This window comes from Dipodomys spectabilis, unplaced genomic scaffold (assembly GCF_019054845.1).
Source record: "Dipodomys spectabilis isolate Male_0828 unplaced genomic scaffold, ASM1905484v1 ptg000009l, whole genome shotgun sequence".
Classification (NCBI taxonomy): domain Eukaryota; kingdom Metazoa; phylum Chordata; class Mammalia; order Rodentia; family Heteromyidae; genus Dipodomys; species Dipodomys spectabilis.
Window position 1 is genome coordinate 102,085 of NW_024870686.1, and position 25,227 is coordinate 127,311.

The window sequence follows — 25,227 nt, forward strand, 5'->3', positions numbered from 1 at the left end:
GGGGAGGGTCCCTTGCTAGATAGGCACTGGCAGGTGCCCTCGCCAGTGGAGGGGAAGGTACGGGGAGGGGTGGCAGGCAGGCAACGGGAACAAAAGTGATGCTCACTAGGGACTGTGGTCTCGGTAGTTGTGGATATTGACAGCAGCTGTGATGCCACAGATGATGAGTGGGATTCCTCCAGCGATCAAATAAAACCTGGAGGGGGATAGGGTTTGGAGGTCAGAGAAACGAGAGAAGGAAGAAGCAGGTGCTCAGAATCCTTGCCTTGGTGTCTCTGTTTCTTTTTTCCTCCCCTGTCAATCTGTCGCAACAGGGTTTTTTTTATTGTTGTTGTTTGTTGTTTTGGTTGGGTTTTTTGCTTTGTTTTTGCCAGGGATGCAAGGCCCATAAGGGCAGGCCTGACAGGTCCTTCCAGGATTTGGTCAAGACTATTCTAAGAAAGACCTTGAGAGCTGCAGAAGCCAGGGAATGCTGCTCAGCTGCTCTGGATCTCCTGTCGCCTCTGGCCCTCAAAGCCAGCAGGACACGCCCACTCCACAGCCTGACATCACCTGGCTGCTCCAAGGTCTCTGAGTGATCCCAAGGAACCTTTGGTTTACCCTTCATTCACCCCAGATCCCAAGGCAAAGCTGGCAGGTGAACATACGAACCGGAGCATGGGGCGGGGAGCAGGCAGGGTGGAGTCCCCTTCTTGCGGAGGAGGTACCCTCCAGGTCAGCTCCTTGTGCAGGACTCGAGCCTTCACCCCCATCCACAGCAGTGTGGACAAGGAAGAGTAGTGCAGAGTAATGCCCACCTAGGGGGTGAGGCACGGAGGCTGAGGGCCTGGGCTATGCCACCTGAGCCATCCTGGAGCCTCAGTGGCTGGGATGCTCCCCATCCTCCCATGTTTCCAGCACCCTCACCCACAACGTCCTCTTGACCCAGTCCAATCCCATGGTACCCATTAAGCTTGTCCCTGCTGCTGTCCTTTCTATTTCCATCTAGCTTCTCTCCTAGCAGAGATTCTCCAGAACCCAGCCATTGCTGCCTCCCTCACCCCTAACCTCTCCTCCATTACTGTTCTCCCTCTCCATTTTGAAGCTCAGTCTCCAATTTTCTCTGGCCTGGTTCTCCATATCACCTCTTCTCCCCTACCCCTTTCAGATGGGCACAGAGAACAGTGGAGCTGGGGCCTGTTCCCATGAGTCTATTCTTGCCGCGCATCTCCCTACTGTCATCACTCATCTTGTAGTTCCTTCTGCTTACCGCCTGGCAGACCATCTGGTAGTTGGTAAGTGTGATGCCCCCCGCAAAGACAGCAGAGGTCATGGCCATGTGGAAACATAGGTTCAGCAGCATGTGCCAGCCCTTCCGGGACACGTGGATGGAGCTGCCCCAAAAGAATGTCGTTCATTAATAGGCTGCCCAACCCATAGGATCTGAGGCTACTATGATAGTCACAAAGGGGAAGGTATATCTATGTATGTGCTTGCATGTGTGTGAATGCAACCCCTGGCACCAGGAGGAAGTTCTTAATTCACAAAAAGTATTCTCCAAGCCCAGAAGATTCAGATATAAGCAAAGCAAGAACCTGGGCAGATCACATGGACCTCCCTAAGAAACACCTGCCAGTCCTTGATGAGACCTGCTGTCTTGCTCCCCACCTTCCTTCCCTGAAGAACAGCTCCCACCTGTGGTTGAGAATGTAGGTGATGATGGTGGAGAAGAGGCAGAGCAGCAGCAGGGCGGTGCAGGGATAAACGACAGGATGCAGGCTGGCCCCAGAGCCCCCTGCTTCCCTGGGGAAAGCATTCAGCTCCTGGAAGAGAGAAGTAAAACTACAGAGCTGCCCCACTCTGGCCAATTACCTTCTTCCTAAGCCCCATAAGCTTTGGACTACCCCTTGGTGCTTAGTCTGTCCAGGTAGACGTGTGGACATCCACTCAGGACAAGCAGCCTTAGGGAACAATGACAGTGACCTGCTTTACTTTCTTCCTCATAGTATCTTGCCTTTATGAGGATGTTTTAGAAATGAGGAAAGAGCTGAAGAAGTTTGTCTGTGACACAGCTGCATACCTGCTCAGTGGGTGGAAAAACGGGATATGAAATGTGATAGGGTTGGGAATGATCAGAAAGAGGAGAAATGATCCCAGATTGCTTTTCGATTTTAAGAATTCAGGTCTCAGAAAGTACAGTACAGCTGGGTGCCTGTGGCTCACACCTGTAATACTAACTACTCAAGAGGCTCAGATCTGAGGACCATGGCCAGCCTGGGCAGGAAAGGCCATGAGACTCTGATCTCCAACTAACTTCCCCCCAAAATCCAAGAGTGGAGCTGTGGCTCAAGTGCTTGTCTGCTAGTCTTGCATTAAAAAAAAAAAAAAAAGCTCAGGGATAGCACCCTGAGTTCAAGCCCCAAAACTGGCACAGGGGGGGAAAAAGTACAATATATAAAGACTAAGCTAGGTAGTTCTAGATTTATCTCTCTCTAGACATGAGAATGGAGGCAGGCTTTCCCTGTCTGCAGGAAGAGGGAGAGGTGTGGGAGACCGCTGGGCTATTTCCCACAAGTTGTGACAGTTTGAAGGCTGTTGTCCTGATGAAGATGCACTGTGTACATAAATGGACATGTTAAAAATGAAATTTACTTGTATGACTAATTGGTGCTAACAACAACAGTAATAACAATAAAGAAAGCTGCTGTTCTCCTTCTATGTCTCTGTGGCCCCAGATGACCAGAATACCCAATCCTTGCTCTCATGCTTTGTTCCCTCACCTTTCCACCAGACCACCTACCATGAGCACAGCCATGTTGCCCAAGTGCTGGCAGTGCAGGGAGCTGACATTGGGCTGGCTGGAGCGGAGCTGGCAGCCTTCAGAACTCCAGCCCCCAGACCCCTCCTGGCTCCACCAGGCTGCCATGGGGTCAGCCCCCTCGGCCCAGTGCCGCAGTGAAACAGCCACTGGCTCTGTCAGGTTTCCCACGCCACAGCCACCTACAGGAGAGGAAAGTCCATGTGAATACACAGAAGGCTGTCAGGAAAGCTGGCTGGGCCACTAAGCAGCTGCTGCAGCAGCCAGAGTATGCATGAAACCTGCTGGACTGGTCTGGTGTTGGATGCCAAGCACAGGCCTCAGTCTACCTGGGGAGACTGCATGGGGGAGAGTGGAGGGAAAATCAAGGTGCACGTGCTAGGAGACATAGACCATTTTAGGTAAGAGGTGATGAGATGCTCAAAAAAACAACAACAACAAAATCCAACGACTTGAACTGTGGTACTCATGACAGGAAGAAAGGCGTGAATGTGGGAATAGCAAAAGACCAGGTGAAGGTGGCCATCAGGAAGGGCACTCTATCAGGAAGGTGGGATGGAAGGGAGCAGGAGGAAGAGCAGAGCTGAGAGGGAATGTGCTGGGACACGTGCGACCCCCAAGAATCCACCTCTCCCCTCGCACTTCACATTCATTTCCACACATGGCTGCTAGCACTTTGACCCTTCAGGTAACTTATCCATCAAGTCTTGGGGGAAGTCTCCGTGTTCAGGAAAGGTCTTCCTGGCCCCTAACAGGGTTCAGCTATTGTTGGCAATGCTCTGCACACTTCGCACTGCTGCTCACTTCACTGCCTGTCTTCTCTGCTAAAGTGTGCACTCTTTAAGGACAAGGACATAGCTGGCTGTGCACACGTGTTTCCCAACCTCAGCAGCCTGGCACCTGCAAGGCACTCAGTGAGTGTTTATACAGAAAATGGAAAGGTGCAGGTCCCTTCTAGAAACAGGAAGGGATCCTGGTGTAGTGACAGCAACACCTGGGAATGGGAGAGGCCTAGAGTCATGTCACAAAGGACCCTAGAGAGCATGTGGAAGAAGATAGGTATTCTGATGATGGGGACCACAGAAGCCTTGAAGGTTTGGGGCTCAGATGTTTCTAGAAGGTGAGTCTGGTGACAGTGTAGCAGACAGTCAATGGAAAAGTGTGAGCAAAGGTGGACTCAGGGCTAGGAATGTGGCTTACTGGTAGAGTGCTGCTTAGCATGCATCAAGCCCTGGGTTCAATCCCTCAGTACCACATAAACAGAAAAAGCCAGAAGTAGTGCTGTGGCTCAAGTGGTAGAATGCTAGCCTTGAGCAAAATAAGCTCAGGGACAGTGCCCAAGCCCTGAGTTCAAGCCCCAAGACTGGCAAAAAAAAGTACAAAGGTGGAATCACAGGAAGAAAAAGAGCATGGGCCAGCTGAGGCTGGAGCTACAGACAATCCACGTAGTTCCTGGGTGCCAGAACTCAGTTCACTGTCCCCAGTGTTTCTGGTTCAAGCAGCAACCTCCAAGGATATTTTCATCCTTATAACAACAGCAAAGGTAGTGCTGAGCTTTCGGTAGGCACTCATGCAGTGTTGCTTGTCTGCCTGGGACCTGTGTGGCCAGTGGGTTGAGGTCTATGCTTACAGCTCTTTTGAAATGTAATACACCTGGGGTATAAAATCCATGTTGGGGATGGGAATGTAGCTCAGTGGCAAGTTCTTCAGCACCATCCCTAGTGCCCTTCCCCTCCCCCCATGAGAGTATAGTGGCATTCAAATCCTACATTTGCCTTGGTCTGGCTTATAAAGTCCTGAACCTTGCCTCCACCAATCCCTTCCTGCACAGACCATGTCTGCCTCCTCCATCCTTAGGAAATGAGGGACCCATCATCCTCTGCCAAGTTTACCAGGGCAATCGGTACTGTAGGGAGTGTGGGTACAGGAAGGGCAGGGTGAAGGGCACAGGGAAGATGGACATTCAGGAGTTCAATCCCTTACTGGTTCCTGCAAAGATCACAGGTGTGGCCACTCCGCGCCTCTTGCCAGGCCCAGTGGCTCCGGGGCGAGAGGTGTTGCCATGGCTTCGGAAGAGGCGGCCATTTCGGAAGACAAGCAGTTGCAGGGTGCAGTCTGGGGGAACTGGGGGAGCCAGGGCAGCCGGAAGGGATGAGAATAGGCTGGGGGGCAGCTGGATGGAACCCAGAGCCACACTGTTCTGGGGGGTGAGGGACACAGGAACTCCTCAGAGACACTCAGAACCCATGAAATCACATTTCCTGTCCCTTCCTGGCTTCACTTTGCCCCATCTGCCCTCCTCCCACTCTCCAGACCCCACCTTCTCTCATACCTACCCCCCCCCACCACACACCCATCCTCACACCCCTTCCTCTGTGCCCACCTTGATGTGGAAAGATGACAGAGAAATGTTGGGTCTCCCCGTGGTGCAGCGGAAGCGCAGCTGCTGGTCAGCTGGGGGCTCAGGCTCAGGTGGGGCATTCTGGCCAGGGCTGCCCAGCTGTACGCCTGACATGCCTGCCTCCTTCCTTTGGAAGGCTGTGCAGGTCAGGCCCACATAGCTGTGTGGCTTGATGAGGTAGGCCTCTAGGGCCACATTTCTCGAGTTCTGGGGACAGGGAAATTGTTACTCCACTGTTTGAGACTTTCTCTAGAAAGCAGCTCAGGCTGCAGCCCCACCCCAGTCCTACCATCTTTTCAAAGTATGGCCAGTCTTGTGTGTGCTGTGGGAGTCTCCACACCACACATGGCCATAGGCATTCTCCTTCCTCTGAAGGGCCAAGTGCTCTTGTGTGTACCACATCTTACCTTGCTCACACCCTCACTCCGTCTACTAATTCTATTGTCCCAACTCAACTGAAGTGCCTAGACAATATCTTGAATGTATTTCTACTAGAGTTTTTTTTGTATGTATACCAGTCGTGGGGATTGAACTCAGGGCTTGGGTGCTGTCCTTGAGCTTTCATACTCAAGGCTAGCACTCTACCACTTGAGCCACAGCTTTGTTTCTTTTAATTTTTGGTGATTCACTGGAGATAAAAGTCTTATAGACTTCCCTGCCTGGGCTGGCCTTGAACCACTATCCTCGGATCTCAGCCTCCTGAGTAGCTAGGATTACAGATATGAGCCACTGGTACCTGGCTCTATCAAACCAACCAAATTAGAAAGATCACCCTCCCCTCATGGCACCTCATCATTCCTTTTCTATGAGTGCTGTCAGCTGGAGATCAAGCCCTCCTCCTGTTCCCTCTACTCCTTCTCAGCTTCCTCTGATTTATGTCCAGCAGGCTGGACATTCCGCTCAGCTCCCTCCAACTCAAGCCCTCCAACTCATGTATGACTTCTTCGTCACTGGCCCCTCTCCTTTGTAAGCCCTGTTTGCTGTTTTTGACAGCTGGTGCCTGGCAGGTACACTAGAGAGAGAGAGAGGGAAGTGTTCTTTCTATAGATCATGCAGGCTTGGCCCTAGTCAACTTCAGGTCCTTCCCAGTGCTCCCTGTCCCATCCTGATCCACATTACCACAGAGATGTGCTGAGCATGGGGGCTGAGAGCAGCACTCCCAATGCGCTCCAGGGCACCCACAATGCCACTGCAGGCCTTGTCTTCACGCTGGGCCAGCCAGAGCAGGTGCTCGTCCACCAGCATCAGGTTGCTGGCCATGTCCACCATCACCTCCACCAGCTGTGGCGAGGGCAAGAGAGGAGAGTCACAGGGAAGGAAGGAGTGGAGTTTAGGATCTAGGGGCTGGGCTGTGGGAGAGGCCCAAGGTAGTGGGAGGGTGACTCTCAGGGACCCAAGACTCGTTGAATCTTACCTCTTTGATTTGGTCTACGTAACCCAAAAATTTCTGAATCATCTGAGCCACATAGACCACATCCATCATGTCTGAAAAGCTGGCAGCCTCAGCTGTGTATACTCTCAGTTGGTGGGCCAGGGTTAGTGCATTGGAGGCATTGATGGGCATCTGGGGGTGTTGGGAGGGAAAAGGATCACTCCATCTTCTTCCTTCTGCCCCAGAACTACCCTAAGGAGCCCTTGTCCTTGGTACTGGTGCTCAGAGCTATAGAAGCCTGTACCACCTACTATAGAGAGGACCCTGCTCATCACAGTGCAAGGCTGCCCACTTGCAGCATCTCTGGGTAAGGACAATGACAGTATGTCCCAATGCGGAAGGATAATGAGGACCCGAAGTAGCTCTGTGGGCATGAATCCCCTGCAAGAGGACAGCAGCTATGGAGAGGAATGGAGTACCCCCTCAGAGCAACCTTGGGCTGGGCTCCCTGCCCCCATGGGGCCTCAGTCTTCAACCCCAAACCAGAGCTGGAGGGGTGCCCCACCCTTCCTCTCCTAGCCTCACCAGCACAAAGGTGTAGAGCACTCGGGTGATGTCATTGGTGTACAAACAATGGGAGTAGTCCCCTGGCTCCCAACGGCCAGCTCGGTCACACCGGCGAGAGGCTCGGGTACCTGGGGCACCCCCACTCAGGGGCACTGAGGTGAAGGGATACTGTAGGCAGGACTGGTAGGCTGTAATACCAGCTAGAGTTCGAGGCCACCTGTGGACAGAGGGGGAAGGTAATGTGAGCCAGGCTCCTCAGGACCATTAGCTCCCGCCCTTTGAATTGTGATGCCAAACCCTTGGGTGTGTGGGTACAGATGACCCTCAAGTTCTACTCTGTAAAGTTTTCTCTGACAGTGCTATCCCAAGTGATATAGGGGTGCACTCAGAGTTCTGAGTTCAAGTCTAATTCTGCCACTTAATAGCTACAGCCTTAGGCAAGCCACTATGCTTTCCGGTGTTTAGTATCCTTAACTATAGAATGGGGAAAACAATACTGACCCTGACATTCATAAGGGGTCACAGTGATACTAATATTAAAATATGACGGTACCAGTGGCTCACGCCTGTAATCCTAGCTACTCAGGAGGCTGAGATCTGAGGGTTATTCTTCAAAGCCAGTCCAGGCAGAAAAGTCTTCTCTCCAATTATCTACCAAGTGAAAAAAGCTGGAAGTAGTACTGTGGCTCAAGTGGTAGAGCCTAACCTTGAGCAAGAAAAGCTCAGGGAGCTGGGTTCACTGGCTCCTGTAATCCTACCTCCTCATGAGGCTGATATCTGAGGACTGTAGTTTAAGCCAGCTCAGGCAGGAAAGTCCATGAGATTCTCATCTCCAATTAACCACCAGAAAACTGGAAATGGAGCTGTGGCTCAAAGTGGTAGAGTGCTAGTCTTGAGCACAAAAGCTCAGTGCCCAGGCCCTGAGTTCAAGCCCCAGGACTGGCACAAAAATCAAAATCATGTTTGGAGGAGACCTTTACAAACTACTAATGTGAGGAAGCAATTTAAGCCTTTGTGGTCTGTGCAGCACATCTCACATGATGACTGTACCCCTGAATGTAAGTTCTCTTGAAACACAAGGATAAGACTTTGGACTGAAGGAAAGAGTAGACAGGGAGCTTCTGGTCATCTTTGCTCTCAGGTACAAGAGCAGGGATGAAGGGCAGGGACTGCATGGGGTGGGACCATAGTCAGATCTCTGGTGCAGCCCTCTGCAGAGCAGAACAACAGAACCTGAAGTCCCCGCGGTTGTTGGCCACACGCTCAGCTGGGCAGTAGGAGGCGGAGGTCTCCAGCACCACAATCTCCACCTTCTTGCTGGTGTTGCCCTGGGCCGTGGACACCAAGCATTCCCATTCTCCTGAGGCCCAGACGCTGATGTGAGACAAGGTCAGCTCGCTGCAGACAGGGGTGGGGGCTGGCTCATTAGGATGCTCCAGGACCAGCTCCACACTACCACAGTGGTCCTGGCCATCCCCTGTCCCCCTGAAAACACAGGCTCCTGCCCTGGAGTAATACCATCAGGACCTTTTTCTCTATTGGAAGGAAGGATACAGGTGTACACTTTTTTAGTTTGACTGGCCTTATGGTATTGTTTTCTGAGTTTTAATTTCTCTGTCTTTATAATGGAGACAATCACTTCTCTTATAGATCTACTGTAGAGATCAAACTAGACAATACAGGTGAAGGCCTCTTAGACATGATAAGCATGAGAAAAAGCTGGGTGTCAGTGGTTCATGCCTGTAATCCTAGCTACTCAAGTGGCTGAGATCTTAGGTCAGTGATTTGAAGCAGCCTGGGCAAGAAAGTGTGAGAGACTCTTATCTTCAAATAAACACCAAGAAGCCAGAAGTGGAGCTGTGACTCCAGTGGTAAAAGCACCAGCCTTGAGTAAAAAAGTTAAAGGAGAGTGCCTAGGCTCTGAGTTTAAGCCCCAGTATGGGCACAAAAACAACAGACATACACACAAGAAAAACCCTGGAAATGGCACTGTGGCTCAAATGGTAGAGCACTTGCCTTGAGCTAAAGAGCTGAGGGACAGTGCCTAGGCCCAGAGCTCAAGTCCCATGACCAACAACAACCAAAAAAATCAAAATCAAAACAAAACACAGTCAGCCGGTTGCAGAATCTACTCTTAACTACCTGTGATGGAGATAATGGCCTTTTGCTGGGCACCTGTGGCTCATGCCTGTAATCCTAGTTACTCAGGTAATACTCGGGAGGCTGAGATATGAGGATCATGGTTCACAGCCAGCCAGGGCAGTAAAGTTCATGAGACTCTTTTTTTTGGGGGGGGGGGTCCGGTCGTGGGGCCTGAACTCTGGGCCTGGGTACTGTCCCTCAGCTCTTCAGCTCAAGGCTAGCGCTCTACCACTTGAGCCATAGAGCCACTTCTGGCTTTTTTCTTTTTGCTTATGTGGTACTGAGGAATCGAACCCAGGGACTCATGCATGCAAGGCAAGCGCTCTACCACTGAGCTACCTTCCCAGCCCCAAAGTTCATGAGGCTCTTATCTCCAATAAACCACCAGAAACTGCAAGTGGCACTGTGGCTCAAGTGGTAAAAGAAAACCTCACTAGAGAAATGTCAAATGTCATTTATTTTTCTTTTTTCCTTCCTTCCTTCCTTCTTTCCTTCCTTCCTTCCTTGCTTGCTTCCTTCCTTCCTTCCTTTCTTTTTTTTTTCTTTTGGTCAGTTGTGGGGCTTGAACTCTGGGCCTGGGCGCTGTCCTTCAGCTCTTCAGCTCAAGGCTAGAGCTCTACCACTTGAGCCACAGCATCACTTCCGGCTTTTTCTGCTTATGTGGTGCTGAGGAATCGAACCCATGGCCTCATGCATGCAAGGCAAGCGCTCCACCACTGAGCCACCTTCCCACCCCTGTCACTCGTTTTTCTATCAGATGTTAATTTCTAATCTCTGTTCAGGCTATTTATGGTTGTCTTAGCTTTCTAGAAATTCACATGTAGCTACACATAAATGCATGCACACACGCACACACACACACACGCACACACACATCACACATACACACACATTTCCAGGAGAAAGTCTGGGCCTGGCTGTTTGGTGTATGAAATGGAAACCATGGCTAAGGAGCAGCAGGGCCTACCTGGTGATGAAGGTGCAGTCATGGATAAGGCTCTGGGCTAGGACGATGCCTGCCTGCTCATCCCCCTCCACTGGGGCCCGATTGTGGTACCAGCGAATGCGTGTGTCATTGCCCAGGTAGCTGGCAGAGCACTGGAAGGGCAGCCGGTCACCTTGGAACACCACTTGTCGCAGCGATGGAATGAGATGGTGTGTGTGCAGCTCCAGCGCCCCCTCTGTGGAGGAAATGGCTCTGTGAGGCTTGACTACACAAGGAGAGAGAATCCAGCAGGGAAAGGCAGCCCTCTGTCTGCAGCCTGCTCAGGCTGGCAAGGAAAAGGGTCACTAGAAAGCCTCCAAGATTAGAGAGGAGGAGAGGGGCAGGCATGTGGCTGTATCCTGGGATGTGGGACCAGATAAAAACAGAAATAAATAAGCAAGTAGTCTTGAAGGAGGCTTAGAAGAGCTGAGAATATCACTCACTAGTAGAGATTTGCCTAATTGTTGACCAAGGGCTGCCCCCCCAGTGGAACAGAGGGAAAGATCCAGAGGACACACCCATCACACCAACCACACAAACACTTGGGGGCCTTAAGCCTCTGGGTGTGGATGAAGGGCAGGGCTCTGTGCCTGGGCCTGGAGTCAGGCAGGTGGTCCTTGGTGGATATACAGACCCAGGGTTTGCTCACCACAGCACAGCTGGGACTCCTGAAGGCTACCCAGGGCCTGGGCATGCAGGGAGCTGGGGTAGGCACAGAGTGTGTGCTCTGACAGCTGCAGGGAGTGATTCCGAGCCCAGGGAAGCAGCCAGCGCAGGTGACAGTCACAGGTCAGGAACTCAGTGCCCAAGTCCCTGTGGGGCCAGCAGAGGGGTCATGGAGTAGAGCAGAGGTAGTGGGAGTTTCTGGGGGTGGGGATGGGACTGAGCCTGGCAGGGCTGCAGGGGGCAGCCTTGGCACGTGTGTTCCCCACCCCAGATACTGTGAATCTGGCAGTGTCTGGTTGCCTGCACAGCAGGCCGCCCATTGTGGCTATGATCTTAGCTGTCTGTCTCCTCCAGAGCCAAGGGCTGCTCCTGGCTAGGAAAGATACTCACACCACTTTAAGGGCTGGTAGTTCATCAAAGACCCCAGGTTGCAGACTGGAGAAGATGTTTCCAGATATATTTCTGCAGGGGGCAGGGAACAGTGGGTCAGGATTTTAGGGTCTCTCTGGGGCAGAGGGGAGGGGTGGGAAGAGAGAATAACAAGTCCTGTAAGGGTCTGCATTGCTTCTCCCTCCTGGACCTTCGGTCCAGTCCGTGCTTCCCTCTCCCACCTCTCACCCTTCCTCCCACATTACCCTGTCACTCACAGTCTCAGAAGCCTGGGGAGGCCTAGGAAGGTCTCGGAGGTGAGACAGCCAATCCGGTTGTTGGAGAGATCTCTAGAGAGACACACTCAGGAAGTTGGTTACATGGTAACACAAGGATTCACTTGTGAGGAGCACACGTGGGTGGCTGGGGCTCATGGGGGGGGCTTGGAACGAGGGCCAAAGTGGGCCCAGGAATGCCCACACATTTGGCCCCACAAATGTCCTGAGTGAAAGTTGGTAGGCTGAGAAGGAACAAGGGGTAGGGGGGGTAGGCAGGATGGGTGGATGCTCATGGGATCTGGGTCTTTCTCCGGGGGGAGGGGTTTTGGGGGGGGAAGGCTAGGTTTGGTGGGGGGCCATGCCACTCACAAGCGCTTCAGTTCCCCCAGGCCTAAGAAGGCTCCAGGCTGCACCATACTGATGACATTGTTCCTCAGGTCCCTGTGGGAGACAGTGGGGAGGCTCTCACCCCTCTCACCATCTGGGGGCCACTGGATGCTTCCTGGGCGACCATTGTCACCACAGGTATTAGCTTTCTTTGGGACTTTGTTTCCTTCTAAACCTCTGTTCTCAAAGGCTGGATCCTATTGGCCCTGTAATCTTTGCTACTCAGGACTTTGAAACCTGAAGGTCAAAGTTCAAAGCCAGTCAGGGTAGGAAATTCTGTGAGACTCCAATTAACCAGCAAAAAAAAAAGCAGGAAGTGAAGGTGTACTAGAGTGTCAGCCTTGAGCAAAAAAACTAAGAGACAGCACCTAGGCTGAGTTCAAGCCCCAGTATCAAAACACATGTGCGCACACGCGCACGTGCACACACACACACACACACACACACACACACACACACACACACAAAGTAATAAACCTCTGCTTCTCCTTAGATAGATCTCTTCAGCCTGCCTGATTACCACCAAGGGTCAGAATAATGTTAGGGATGGTGGAAGAGCTTGAGAGGTGGGATGAGAAGGGCGTGGAGGAAGGAGGAACTCTGGAAATGGAGTGGACAGAGCTCTGGGCTGGGAGCTGGGAGCCGGGAGCCTTTACCTCCCATGTGGGTCTACCTCAGGCCTCTCCGTGGACCCTGGAAGGAAACAGGTCAACTGGCTTGTAGCTAGGCAACTGGAATCTGCCCAATCTAAGCTCCAGGCAGGGTTGAGATCATCAGTCCAGCCTCCTCACTCTTCAGATGAAGCCCAGAGGGCTATTGCTTAGCCAAGCTCCTTAGCCCTACCTTTTCCAGTCGGGTTCTTCGAAGCCCAGAGCTAAAAGAAGGGAACAAGGAAGGTGCCTGAAGACTGAGCAGGTCACAGGACAGAAATGGCCCTGGGTGCCAAACTCCATCTGCATGGAGGGCTGAATTGCAAGCAAATACTCACAGCAGCCTCTGCCTTAATCTGGTCTCTCAAACTCTCTGCTCTAGACAGTTTCTGACTACTGGCACCTATTAACTGAGAAGGCCCACCCTACCACTTGACACACAGTCCTCTGGGCTCTTAAGCGGACCACTGAGAGCCCATCCAGCTTCTGTACTGCATCCTCCATGCTGGGCATAGCCAGGAAGAGAGGTGCTTAGAGAGTACCATCACTCAAGGGCCACCCTGGCTTTCCCAGGCCCCACAGGGCACTTCCCAGGGGCTCACTGCTCAATGGGCATCTTTTCTGCCCCACTTAAGTGCCTTGGAGAGAAGGCAGAAGGCAAGGGTGGGAGACTGCTGGAATAACCCCCATCAGGGAGGGGCTGCTGAGGCAGGAAGTCAGGACAGTGACAGATACCTGGGGTCAACCAGCTTTCCAAGGCCCTGCCACCCCTGGCTCATACAGGGGCTGGGAGTCCTTGGCTCTGCTGGCCACAGCCACAGGAACAGCTCTGGGTGTGGGCGTGAAGGAGTTAACAGAGTCAGCTCCCTGCTGGGCAAGAGGAAATGGGTGTTGGGCAGGGATGAGGGAGGTGCTGTCCCAACAGGGGGCTTGTTTGTCTATTCCCAGTTGGGGATTCACAAAGCAGGAGGGAGGGAGGAAGGGAGGGAGGGAAGGAGAGAGGGGGAGAGAAGAGGAAAAAAGAAGAGGAGAGATTGAGAAAGATGGGGGGAGAGCAGGGTTCCTCTGCCTCAGTACTATTTCTGTGAAGGGCTCAAATGGCCCCCAGAGTCTCCAAAAAGGAGGGAAAGCCACCAGCAGGGCCAGATTCCTAGAATCCAGAGTGCCAGGAAGGCATCCTCAGCCCTGGCCACCAGTGGCGAATGTGCTAGGGAAGAGCCTAGAACGCACTGCCTGTGGTGTAGAGGGGACAAGGGATAAATGCTCCCTGCCGAGGCCACTCTCCCTAGAGACCCCCTTTGACTGCCAGGCTCCACCCCCTCCTTGCTTGCCCCTGTGCCCCTTGGCCCTTGTTGGGGTCTGGCCATTCTCAGAGCCCTGCCTCCCACCCCCATACAGGACAGGCAGAGGGAAACACATTCCTCATTGTGTCACTTCCCTTCATGGGCTGCCAAGGGGCTGAGGCCACAGCCCCCCACCCTTCCCTCTCTGTGTTTATTCTCATTTCCTCCCTGGCCCCCTCATGAGCCCCCACCAGCCTGTCCCACGGATGCTTTGCAGATGGGAGAAAGAAGGCCCCTCAACCCTAGTTCCTCTCCCTGCCCTGTTTCCTGCAGCCTGGACCACGTGGGGCCTCTCTGACAGGACAACTTCCACCAAGTTTGGTGTTCTTTCCCTGCTGCCTCTAGACAGCCTGCAGAACTCCCCTTGAGTTCCCTACAGAGTGGACCAGTGGGGGGCTGCTCCCAGGCTGAGCTCTGACAAGCCTTTTGAGTCATAGGCTCAGGGCTAGGCCTCCTAGATTCTCTGAGTCAGGAAAGTAGCTCTGGGGCTGTATTCCCCTAGGGGCAGGAAGAGATGCCACCACAGGACTGGGGTATTTTTAAGACTAGCAAGGAGCCTGTCAATTGATTGAATCCTTCTTCTTCCTTTTTCTTCCTCCTCCTCTTCCTTTTCTCCTTCTCATTCTTTTGTGGTGCCAGTACTGGGTCTGGACACTGTCCCTTAGCTTTTTTCCATCAAGGCTGGTGCTCTACCAATTGAGCCACAGCTTTACTTCCAGCTTTTTGGTGGTTAATTAGAGATGTGTCTCACAGACTTTCCTAACCAGATTGGCTTCAACCTGAAATGGTAGCTAGGATTACAGGCCTGAGCCACCAGCAGCACCTGGCACAACCTTCTGGAAAAGCTAGTTAAAGCTATGGCCAAAACAATGCACTACTCCCATCGCTGTGCACTCAATTTCTGGGGATCATAGGCCCGCGATTAAGAATCCCAGCCCTAGCCAGGTGCTAGTAGTTCATGCTTGCAATCCTAGCTACTCAGGAAGTTGAGATCTTAGGTTTGTGGTACAAAGCCAGCCTGGGCTGGAATGTCCATGAGCCTCTTATCTTCAATTAACCACAAAAAGCTAGAAGCAGTTCTGTGGCTCAAGAGGTAGAGCATTAACCTTGAACAGAAAAGCACAGGAACAGTACCTAGGCCCTGAGTTCAAGCCAAAGGGGCGCGCGCACACACACACACACACACACACACACACACACACACACACACACACACACACACACACACACACACACACACACACACACACACACACACACACACACACACACACACACACACACACACACACACACCCAGCTCTAGATTATCTAAGATAGCCTCTTTCCGGAGGTGAGGCCACAGACTAAGGTAGCCTATCCAAGGATATACAATGAGGGATCCCTCACTTCCTGTCTGCTGCCAGAGAACCTAGGAAGGAGGCAACATGTGGATGGAACTTTACCTACCCACTGCCTTTTGCCTAACCTGAACGATGCTGTCATTCCCTTGGCTCCAGGATATCTCTGTCCCAGTATCCACATCAACATAGTGAAGAAGGGTCCCTAAGGCAAAAATGGAATGACGTCTCCTAGAAGCAATCATATCCTATGCCATTTCTTGGGAAAACAGCACAAATAATAAAAGAGAAGACAGGGTGAGTGTAATGATGCACTTCTGTAATTCCAGCATTTAGGAAGCTGAGGCAGGAAGATTAAGAATTCTAGGCCAGGTGGTCACAGTGGCTCATACCTGTAATCCCAGCTATTCAGGAGGCTGAAATGTGAGGATTGTAGTTCAAAGCTAGCCCCGGCAGGAAAGTCCTGTAAGACTCTTATCTCCAATTAACCACCCAAAAGCTGGAAGTGGTGCAGTGGCTCAAGTGGTAGAGCTCTATAGCCTTGAGCTGAAGAGCTGAGGGATAGTGCTCAGGCCCAGAGTTTAAACCCCAAAACTGACAAAAAAAAAAAAAAGCTGGAAGTAGACGGGTGGCTCAAGTGGTAGAGTCAACTGTGAGAGAAAAAGCTGAGGGACAGTGTGAGACTCTTAAGTTCCAGACCTAATATGGACACACACACACACACACACACACACACACACACACACACACACACACACACAAATAAGCAGTATTCTGGAGAATGTAAATGAGGGTGAATATGGTCAAAGAACTTTATTTGTACATATGAAACTATAATAATGAAACTTGTTGATTCTGTTTTAAGAGTCATGAGTAATAAAAGGGATGAGGCTGGTACATTGTATATGTAAGGAAATCTCACAATGAAACCTCCCTTGTACAACTATTTATGATAGTAAAAAAGTTCTAGCCGGGCGCTGGTGGCTCATGCCTATAATCCTAGCTACTCAAGAGGCTGAGATCTGAGGATCATGGTTCAAGCCAGCTTGGTCAGGAAAGTCCGTGAGACTTTTATCTCCAATAAACCACCAGAAAACCGGAAGTGGTGCTGTGGCTCAAGTGGTACAGTGCTTGTCTTGAGCTGAAGAGCTGAGGGTCAATGCCCAGGTTCAGAGTTCAAGACCCCCAACTGACAGAAAAAAGAAAGAAAGAAAGAAAGAAAGGAAGGAAGGAAGGAAGGAAGGAAGGAAGGAAGGAAGGAAGGAAGGTGGATAGATCTAGCTGTGTACTGGAGACTCAAGTCTGTTATCCTAGCTACATAGGCTGAGAATCGTGGTTCCTGTGCAGGAAAGTCTGTGAGATTCATATCTCCACTTAACCACCAGAAAACCGGAAGTGGAGCTATCCTTGAGCAAAGAGCTCAGGGACAGCACCCAGGCCCAGAGTTTAAATCCCTCAACCAAAAAAAATAACAATCCTAATTTTTAAAATGCTGCTGTGTGTTGGTGGCTGACACCTGTAATCTTGGCTATTCAAGAGACTGAGCTCTGAGGATCACAGTTAAAAAGCAGCTCAGGCAGAAAAAACTTGAGACTTTTTTTTTTTATCAGTGGTGGGGCCTGAACTCTTGGGCCTGGATGCTGTCCCTCAGTCTTCAGCTCAAGGTGAGCACTCCACCAACTGAAACACAGTGCCACTTCTGACTTTTTCTGCTTATGTGGTGCTGAGGAATAGAACCCAGGGCCTCATGCATGCAAGGCAAGCACTTTACCAGCTATCTTCCCAGCCCCAAGAATTTTTATTATTTTGGTTGGTCGTGGGCCTTGAACTCTGGGCCTGGGTGCTGTTCCTCAGCTCTTCAGCTCAAGGCTAGTGCTCTACCACTTGAGCCACAGCGCTACTTCAGGTTTTCTGAGTGGTTTATTGGAGATAAGAGTCTCATAAACTGTCCTGCCCAGTCTGGCTTTGAACCGTGATCCTCAGATCTCAGCCTCCTGTGTAGATAGGATTACAAGCATGAGCCACCAGTGCCCAGCTAACATGATACTCTTATCTCCAATTAACCACCAAAAAACTGGATGTGGAGCTATGACTCAATAGTAGAGTGCTAGCCTTGAGTGAAAAAGCTCAGGGATAGTGGTCAGGCTCTGAGTTCAAGCTCCATGACTGTCACTCATCACACACACACACACACACACACACACACACACACACACACACACACACACACACACACACACACACACTGAGTATATTCATTATCATACAGTGTTACTTAGCTACAAAGAGGTATGAAGTGCTGATGCATACATACATGGATAAGCCTGGAAAATACTATGCTGAAAGAAGCCAGTTATTAAAGATTACAGGTTGCATGAGTCCTTTTATATGAAATGCCCATTATAGGCAAATCTATAGAGACAGAGCAGATTAGTGGTGGAGGAATGGAGACTGACAGCTAATGATTCAAAGTTCCTTTTGTGGATGATGGGAATGTTCTAAAATTAGATTATGGTGATGATTACACCATTCCTCAAAACTCCAGTGAATTATGCCATTTAAAAGGGTAGACTTTATAGAATACAAATTATATCCATTAGAGCTGTTAAGTGTTTGAGTTGGGGTGTGTGTGTATCTGTGTGTCCACATTCAGGCAGGGTGGGGTGGTACAAATTGGCCTTCTGGCCCCTACAGACCTCCCTGCTTGTGGGTTTGAAAACCAAATTATAGGTTTGTTGGCCGCAGAGCAGCTTGCCCTGGGCTTCATAGGCTTCCAGTGCTCTCTAGAAAGTGTGGGCTGGCTATAAGGGAGGCCAGACGCTTCTGTAAGTACAGAGGCCATGTGCTGGATTTGGGAGACAAGCCCTGGGGCCCAAGGAAACCCACCGTCCCAGCCTCCCCCCCAACACACTCCTATCTGCCTCTACTATCATCCTTTAGGTATTTATTGAGCACATACACTGTGCCAGGTACTGGCACTTCCACAGCTGTCCCTGAACCTGTCAGCCTTTCTTCCTGGGCCACAGCAGTGCCAGAGCCCAGCGCAGCTTCGGTTGGCCATTCCTCCTCAGTGTTGTAAGGGATGGGAACACAGGGAAGGACAGAACCTCAGGCATCACTCTTGGACCCACCCACAGATTAATGGAAACCACCTGGCCTGTGTGAGTGAGTCCCAATCCACCCCCAAGCCTCTACTTGCCTGCTTTCATTCCCATGAGCATCTGCTTCTAATGAGTGCCCGAGCACCCGCTGCATACCAGCCCCCAGGCTCATTAATCTCATTAGGCAATGACAAATCATCCCTAGGCTGACCAGGCTCCCCTCTCCAGGCCTTTTTCTCCACCTCCCACAAGCCTCTGCTGCAGGCCCTGTCCACACTGAACCATAAACCAGAGTGCATGCAGACTATTGCTCCACTGGTCTCTTCTGAAACTTGTAGGGTCTGTGGTCTAGGGGTGTCTCTCTGTGATCAGAACACCCCTGGAAGGAGCTGGGAAGGTGGCTCGGTGGTAGAGTGCTTGCCAGGCATGCATGAGGCTCTGGGTTCCATTCCTCAGAACCAAATACACAGAAAAAGCTGGAAGTGGCACTGTGGCTCAAGTGGTAAAGCGCTTGCCTTGAGCTGAACAGCGCCCAGGCCCAGAGTTCAAGCCCCACGACCAAAAAAAAAAGAACACCCCTGGAGCTCCCAAAGTCTTCTCAAGACTTTGTAGTTGATGAGGGATCAGAGGTAGCAAAGGATCATTTATTTCTGGTGGTGTGGCTCAGTGGAAGAGTGCTTGCTTAACACATATGAACCTGGGTTCCATCCCCAGCACCACAGAAGAAAAGGGTATGGCAGGGGTGCTCTGATGGGGTAAGGGATTTATATTTTAGATCTATCATCACCTGGACATGCTGAGAAGTTTGGATAACTCTATAAATGACAAACAGCCAGTCCAACTTTTTCCAAGTTGGAGTTCTTCCAAGGTCAGGACACCTAGAGGAGGGCTCAGGGATAGGCATTCCTGGGCTGACCATTAACCACCTCTGCTGGTCCTATTACAAGTTTTTCTGGTCCATAGTACTCAACTCTGGGTGAGTCCCTAGCTCTACTCTCTTAAGATCCCCTCAGACATATTCAACTGAGTCTGCTCTGTCTCCCTTCCGCTGTCCTTCCTGCCAACCCTAACACATATGTCACCATCTACCTGCCTACACCCTCCCCAGCCTCAGTCAGAATCCTACACTGTAAAACAGATAGCAGAAAAGCCTACTGCCCACTCTTAGCCAGCACGGTGACCTCCCACATTTACACATGGCCCACTCGCAATGGTCTGAGGAGCTCTCGGCACCAGGAGGCACATAGGCACATTTTAAAGTACTCTGGACCTAACAGTGCAGTAGTTAATAGCCTAAACCCCAAGCTCCCAAGGTCTTGCTGCCTGTAGACTATGGGATAGTAAGCAGCCTCCTCTGACTCAATGCTTTAACACTTCTAGAAGTGGGCTACAGGATTTCGAGTCCTCTCCTCACCCTGGTGATCGTTTGTTTTGTGTGTCAGCTTGGCCAGGCTATAATACCCAAGTGATTTAGTCAAACACTAATCTAGCCAGGTGCAGTGACCCACACATGTAGTTCTAGTTTACTTTGAAGGCTGAAGCACAAAGGGTCAGGTTCAGAAGTTGAAGCCAGCCTGGGCTACGTAGCAAGACCCTGTCTCAAAAACTATAAAAACAAAACAAAACAAAAAACCTACAAAAAGCCTGAACATGAGGGTACCTGCCTGTAATCACAGAACACAGGAGGTTAAGGTATGAGTTAAGTTCAAGACCAGTCAAGGCTACACAGCAAGACCTTGCCAAAAAAACAAACAAAAAAGCCCTAAAAGCAAACAATCACAAAATGTCATTGACCTAGACCCTGTGAAGGTATTTTTGTGGATGAGGTTAAGACCAACAATCGTTATCTTTTTTTTTTCTTTTTCTTTTTGTCAGTCATGGGGCTTAAACTCTGGGCGCTGTCCTCAGTTCTTCAGCTCAAGGCTAGGGCTCTACCACTTGAACCACAGCACCACTTCCAGTTTTCTAGTGGTTTATTGCAGATAGTCTCACGGGCTTTCCTGCCCAGGCTGGCTTTGAACCATGATCCTCAGATCTCAGCCTCCTGAATACAGGTGTGAGCCACCAGCACCAGGCACAATCAGTTAAAGAGATTATCCCTGACAATGTAGTCGAAAGTCTTAAGAGGAAAAACTGAGGTTTCTTGGAAAAGAAATTGTGCCTTCAGACAGCAGCAGCACCTGCTGCCTGACTTTCAGGTCTACTGGCTTGCCTCGTCCTCATTTATATCAACACAGTAGTGGTCAACAGAATGGGGACCCTGTGCCTCACCATCCCGGTTCAGACATTCTCCCGATCCTGCCATACACAGCACACCCCTCTGCCTGGAAACTCCTCCAGAGAGCCTGCCTAGGGTGTAGCACTGAGAGCACCACTCAGATCCAAGAATCGCAAGATTTTTTTTTTTTTGAGGGGAGTGCAGCATGTTACTGGGTATTAAACTAAAGGCCTCACGCTTACTAGGTAGGCACTCTACCACTTGAGTCAAAGCCTCCAGCCCCCTTTTGCAGGCAGCCTGGACTGCAATCTTCTTCCTTGTAGTTCCTCATGTCGCTAGGAAGGACAGGTGCACAGCAATGCTCCCAGTCATTGGTTGAGATGGAGTCTTGTGAACTTCTTTTTACCCAGGCTGGCCTCTAATCTTCACCTCCCAAGTAGTTAGGATTATAGCCTTGAGCCACCTTGCCTGGCCAGATCACAGGATTGAAAAGCCACAGTGCACCTTACAAATCCCTCTGCCTCCTGCATATTTTTACTATGAGAACACTAAAGCCCCAGCACTGGCCCCCGCCCCTGATCACTCTGCCCTTGACTCCTACCACTTTTCTTCCCCTTGTTCCCTTTCACTCACACTCTCCCCTTCCCCTTCCTCCTCCTCCTTCTCTTCCTTCTTTTTGGTTTCTTGCCATGTTGCCCAATCTGGCTTCAAACTCCTAGGCTCAAGTAATCTTCTTGCTTCAGTCTCTCTAGGAGCTTGGACTACAGCTGTACACTGCCTGGCGTGTCCTTCTCTTCTGTTTCTCAAGCACAGGTATTTCCTAGACTGGGCCTTTGTCATGACTGCCGTCTCGTCTCCATGCCTCCCTCCAGATAGCTATGCAGCTTTCTCTCTCCAGCCCTTCAGGTCTGGATCACCTGATCAGCAAGCCCTTCCTTGCCCTCGCTGCATTAAATAGCACCCAACCTCTTGCCTCTGTTTCCCTTACCCTGATTGATTTTCCTTGTCCCTCAACACATGACAGGTACTAGCTGTTCCCTGGGCTCTGGCAGGACAGGGGAGTGACATGGAGGCAGCATTTGCACTTGGTGGGCCCCAGGAACAGAGCCCAGCACATGGTGAGGCTCCATAAACATCTGTCAGATGAGTGAATGGAGTGATTCATAGCAGCAAGGGCTCATGCTCAGGGTTGGGAATTCTTGCTCTAGTGCCCTTTCTCAGGCCCGTGCTCCTCCCCTACCCACGACTCAGCACTGAGTTGATGCCCATCTCTCGTGAGTCTCTCGATTGTCCTCCACACTAGAGTCTTTCCCATGCTTTCAATGCCCCTGCTGTGTGGGCTCCTGGTGGCGGACAGAGGGCTAGGATTCAGTACATTAACATGCAGGGGACGGGGGGATGGGGGAACTCATCTTTTTATCCTCATCAGAAAATTGTGCTCATGGGACTACAGGACCAAGGGAAGGGGGCAGCTTGAATGAGAGGATGGGGGATCGGGAGGATTGCAATGAGATGACCTGAGGCTCAGAGCAGTACTTGCCTACTGGCAGTACCTGAGAAGAAGGAGTAACTGAGGCAGCACTGGCGCGTGGGGAATGGGAAGGAACCAGAGATTCAGCTGCAATTCATCTTCCTCCAAAAAGCCCCAAAGGAGCATTTGGTTTCCGGCAATTGCTGTCTAAGACCAGGCCTGTCCAAAGGAGGATTCAGCTCCAAATGCTTAATGATTTGTAGGAGGATTTAAATGTTCCCCATTGAACCTAAGATGTGGAAGTGCTGCAGAGCACAGAGCCGCGTACATGGGTCGCCCTCACCAATCAGGACTCCCAGAAGTTCCGACCCCAAGCCTGCCCCACATTGGGATTTTCTGCCCGTATGTGGACTTGGATGCTGGGCTGGGTGGGGGTGTGGGGGGGAGGATTCTCATAGAGTTCTGAAAATACCACATCATGTTAGACAATCTCCAGTGTCCTTAAGCCTTCCAGCCTTCACAGAAGCCTCCCTTGAACTTGACAGAAAGAAGCCCCCAACCTCCTTAATACAGATGTAACTGGCATCATTTGAAGTCTCCACTATACCCGAGTCTCCCATTGAACTATCTTACAGAGTTTGAGCAAAATGGTATTAGACCTTGCCGAAGGACCTGGGAATGTCTTACCACAGAGATGCCAGAGAGGATTGGGGGTAGAGAAAAAGCAAGAATCCATCTTCAGGAGAGACAAGAGAGAGGTGGAGGGAATGCGGACACAATGTGGTTGGTACAGGCTGTGGTTCTGAAAGCGTGCTAGTGGAAGAGGGGATTCTGAGGGACTGATGCAAGCTTCTCACTTGGCAGCCTAGTGCCTGGCCCAAGTGGTAGAGTCAGATGTCCAGCTCAGGCTTATCCCGCCTCTCCCCTGTCCTCTGAACACCCTTGTTGTGGCTGAGTAGAGCTCAGGCCTTTTGCAGGCATCTGGACAATGCACCTCAGCCTCTAGCTCCTCCTCACTTTTCCCCAAAACTGGCTGCAAACAGACCTCAGGGGTCCCAGCCTGGTGGAGGGGTAGGGGTGGAGGGAGGCTTCAATTGGGCTGGTGGGCCTAGGCAGCCTGCAGGATACTGCTGCCCTAGGTTGCACCTTTAATCCAGGGCAAGGGTGGGGGAGAGGAGGCTGAGAGAATCAGCTTGGCCACCCTCAACCCAGAACTCGGCCCCCCTCCTGCCTTTGTTTGTTGATTTGTTTTTCTGGAAGGAGGAAAGAGGCCTCAGTCACATTAAGGCTCTCTCAGCCCTTTCATGCTGAGCCCCCAGCTGGGAGGAGGAGGTCAGCTAAAGCACTCAGCCCTCTCAGCTAATTGCTCATTAAAGAGCGTTAATGAGCTTCCCTTAGCTCCTCCCTGCCTGTACAAGAGAGGACTCCCTTCTTAGCGTTCAGTCACCTGCTGGCCAGGAGCTGATCTCTCCCAGCTCAGCCCAGCCCACCCTGTCCTTAGCTGGTAGTCAGGTCCTAGCTCTGAGGTGGGCCTGCAGGTCTGGGATCACTCAGAAACCAAAATTTCTCAAGCTCCCCACAGCCAGCTTGCCCCCCCCCCCCCCCCCCCCGCCCCGTGGCCGACACCTCCCCACCCCACCCTCTTAGCACTTACAGCTTTTCCAGGAGAGACAGTCCCAGGAAGGAGCCATTGCGGAGCACAGTGATCTTGTTGTTACTCAAGAGCCTGAAGGAAGAACACAGACAGAGGGTGCTGTAAGAGGCCCGCCCTCAGGTACAGCTGCAGTGGGACCCAGGCGCACACCAGGCGTTGGTTAACTATCCCTGGAGGTGTGCAGCAGATGCCCCACTCTCCACTCCAGAAGACTTAGAGTGAACAGTGCAGACACGACACAGACATTTCACTGCCCCGAGTCTTCCCACAGACAGGATTTGACTTGGGACTCTAGGTGCAGGTAGGCTGAGCTCCTTTTCAACTCTGAAGCCCTGGGACAGACATCACCATCATCATGGTTGTCACAGAGCCCCCCTTGTTCCAACTTCCTGCTCTATATCCAGAGCAGAGTGGAGTTGTGGAGGGGTGTGTGTGTGTGTGGTGTGTGTGTGTGGTGTGTGTGTGTGTGTGTGTGTGTGTGTGTGTGTGTGTGTGTGTGGTGTGGGGAGCTGACCTCATCGTGTGTGTGTGTGTGTGTGTGGTGTGTGTGTGTGGTGTGGGGGAGCTGACCTCGTGTGTGTGTGTGTGTGTGTGTGTGTGTGTGTGTGGTGTGGGGAGCTGACCTCATCGTGTGTGTGTGTGTGTGTGTGTGTGTGTGTGTGTGTGTGTGGTGTGGGGGAGCTGACCTCATCGTGTGTGTGTGTGTGTGTGTGTGTGTGTGTGTGGTGTGGGGGAGCTGACCTCATCGTGTGTGTGTGTGTGTGTGTGTGTGTGTGTGTGTGTGTGTGGTGTGGGGAGCTGACCTCATCGTGTGTGTGTGTGTGTGTGTGTGTGTGTGGTGTGTGTGTGTGGTGTGGGGGAGCTGACCTCATCGTGTGTGTGTGTGTGTGTGTGTGTGTGTGTGTGTGGTGTGTGTGTGTGGTGTGGGGGAGCTGACCTCATCGTGTGTGTGTGTGTGTGTGTGTGTGTGTGTGTGTGGTGTGTGTGTGTGTGTGTGGTGTGTGTGTGTGGTGTGGGGGAGATGACCTCATCGGGGCCAGGATTTGGCTCCAGGTAGACAAGCAGCCCAGCAGTTCTGGAGAAAGGTAGTGTCCCTTGAACACACTCCCCGCTGGAAGCCAAGGACTCCACAAGAGGGTGACTATGGAGAGCCCGGGTTTACTGTTGCTGTACCCCTGCTTCTCTAAACCTGTCTGCAGCCTGGCAGAAGACTGATCAAGCCTAAGGCTGCTCCAGACTTTGTATTGCCCACTCTGAGTTTTGTTTATTTACTCATTTGTGTTTAGAGGAGATTTCTGCCTGCCCACTCAGCCTTTCCCTGCCAGAGTCCCACAGGGAAGAGGGAAGTTCAGACTAGCAAAAGGGCTCATCTTGGACAGTTAATTGCTTATTAGAAAGCTTTAATGAGCCTCTCAGCTCAAACTCTTGCCTGCCCTGGGCTGGGCAGAGTTTCCTTTTTTTTTTTTTTTTTTCCTTTTTGTCTGAG

At 51.4% G+C, this 25,227-nt stretch overlaps 1 protein-coding gene across 1 annotated transcript in view; it reads right to left on the bottom strand.

Moving 5' to 3' along the window:
• The window catches only part of Adgra2 (adhesion G protein-coupled receptor A2), a 42,628-nt gene that overhangs the window by 2,789 nt on the left and 14,612 nt on the right, over positions 1-25,227 (bottom strand). The window contains exons 2-18 of the mRNA XM_042701172.1: positions 23,742-23,813; positions 11,947-12,018; positions 11,578-11,649; positions 11,321-11,392; positions 10,914-11,077; positions 10,247-10,460; positions 8,371-8,535; positions 7,156-7,354; positions 6,613-6,762; positions 6,318-6,479; positions 5,181-5,405; positions 4,781-4,997; positions 2,780-2,979; positions 1,675-1,802; positions 1,250-1,373; positions 652-797; positions 107-196 (exon numbers count right to left, since the gene is read on the bottom strand). Coding sequence (XP_042557106.1) covers positions 107-196; positions 652-797; positions 1,250-1,373; positions 1,675-1,802; positions 2,780-2,979; positions 4,781-4,997; positions 5,181-5,405; positions 6,318-6,479; positions 6,613-6,762; positions 7,156-7,354; positions 8,371-8,535; positions 10,247-10,460; positions 10,914-11,077; positions 11,321-11,392; positions 11,578-11,649; positions 11,947-12,018; positions 23,742-23,813 — 2,472 coding nt within the window. The remainder of the gene's footprint in view (positions 1-106; positions 197-651; positions 798-1,249; positions 1,374-1,674; positions 1,803-2,779; positions 2,980-4,780; positions 4,998-5,180; positions 5,406-6,317; positions 6,480-6,612; positions 6,763-7,155; positions 7,355-8,370; positions 8,536-10,246; positions 10,461-10,913; positions 11,078-11,320; positions 11,393-11,577; positions 11,650-11,946; positions 12,019-23,741; positions 23,814-25,227) is intronic.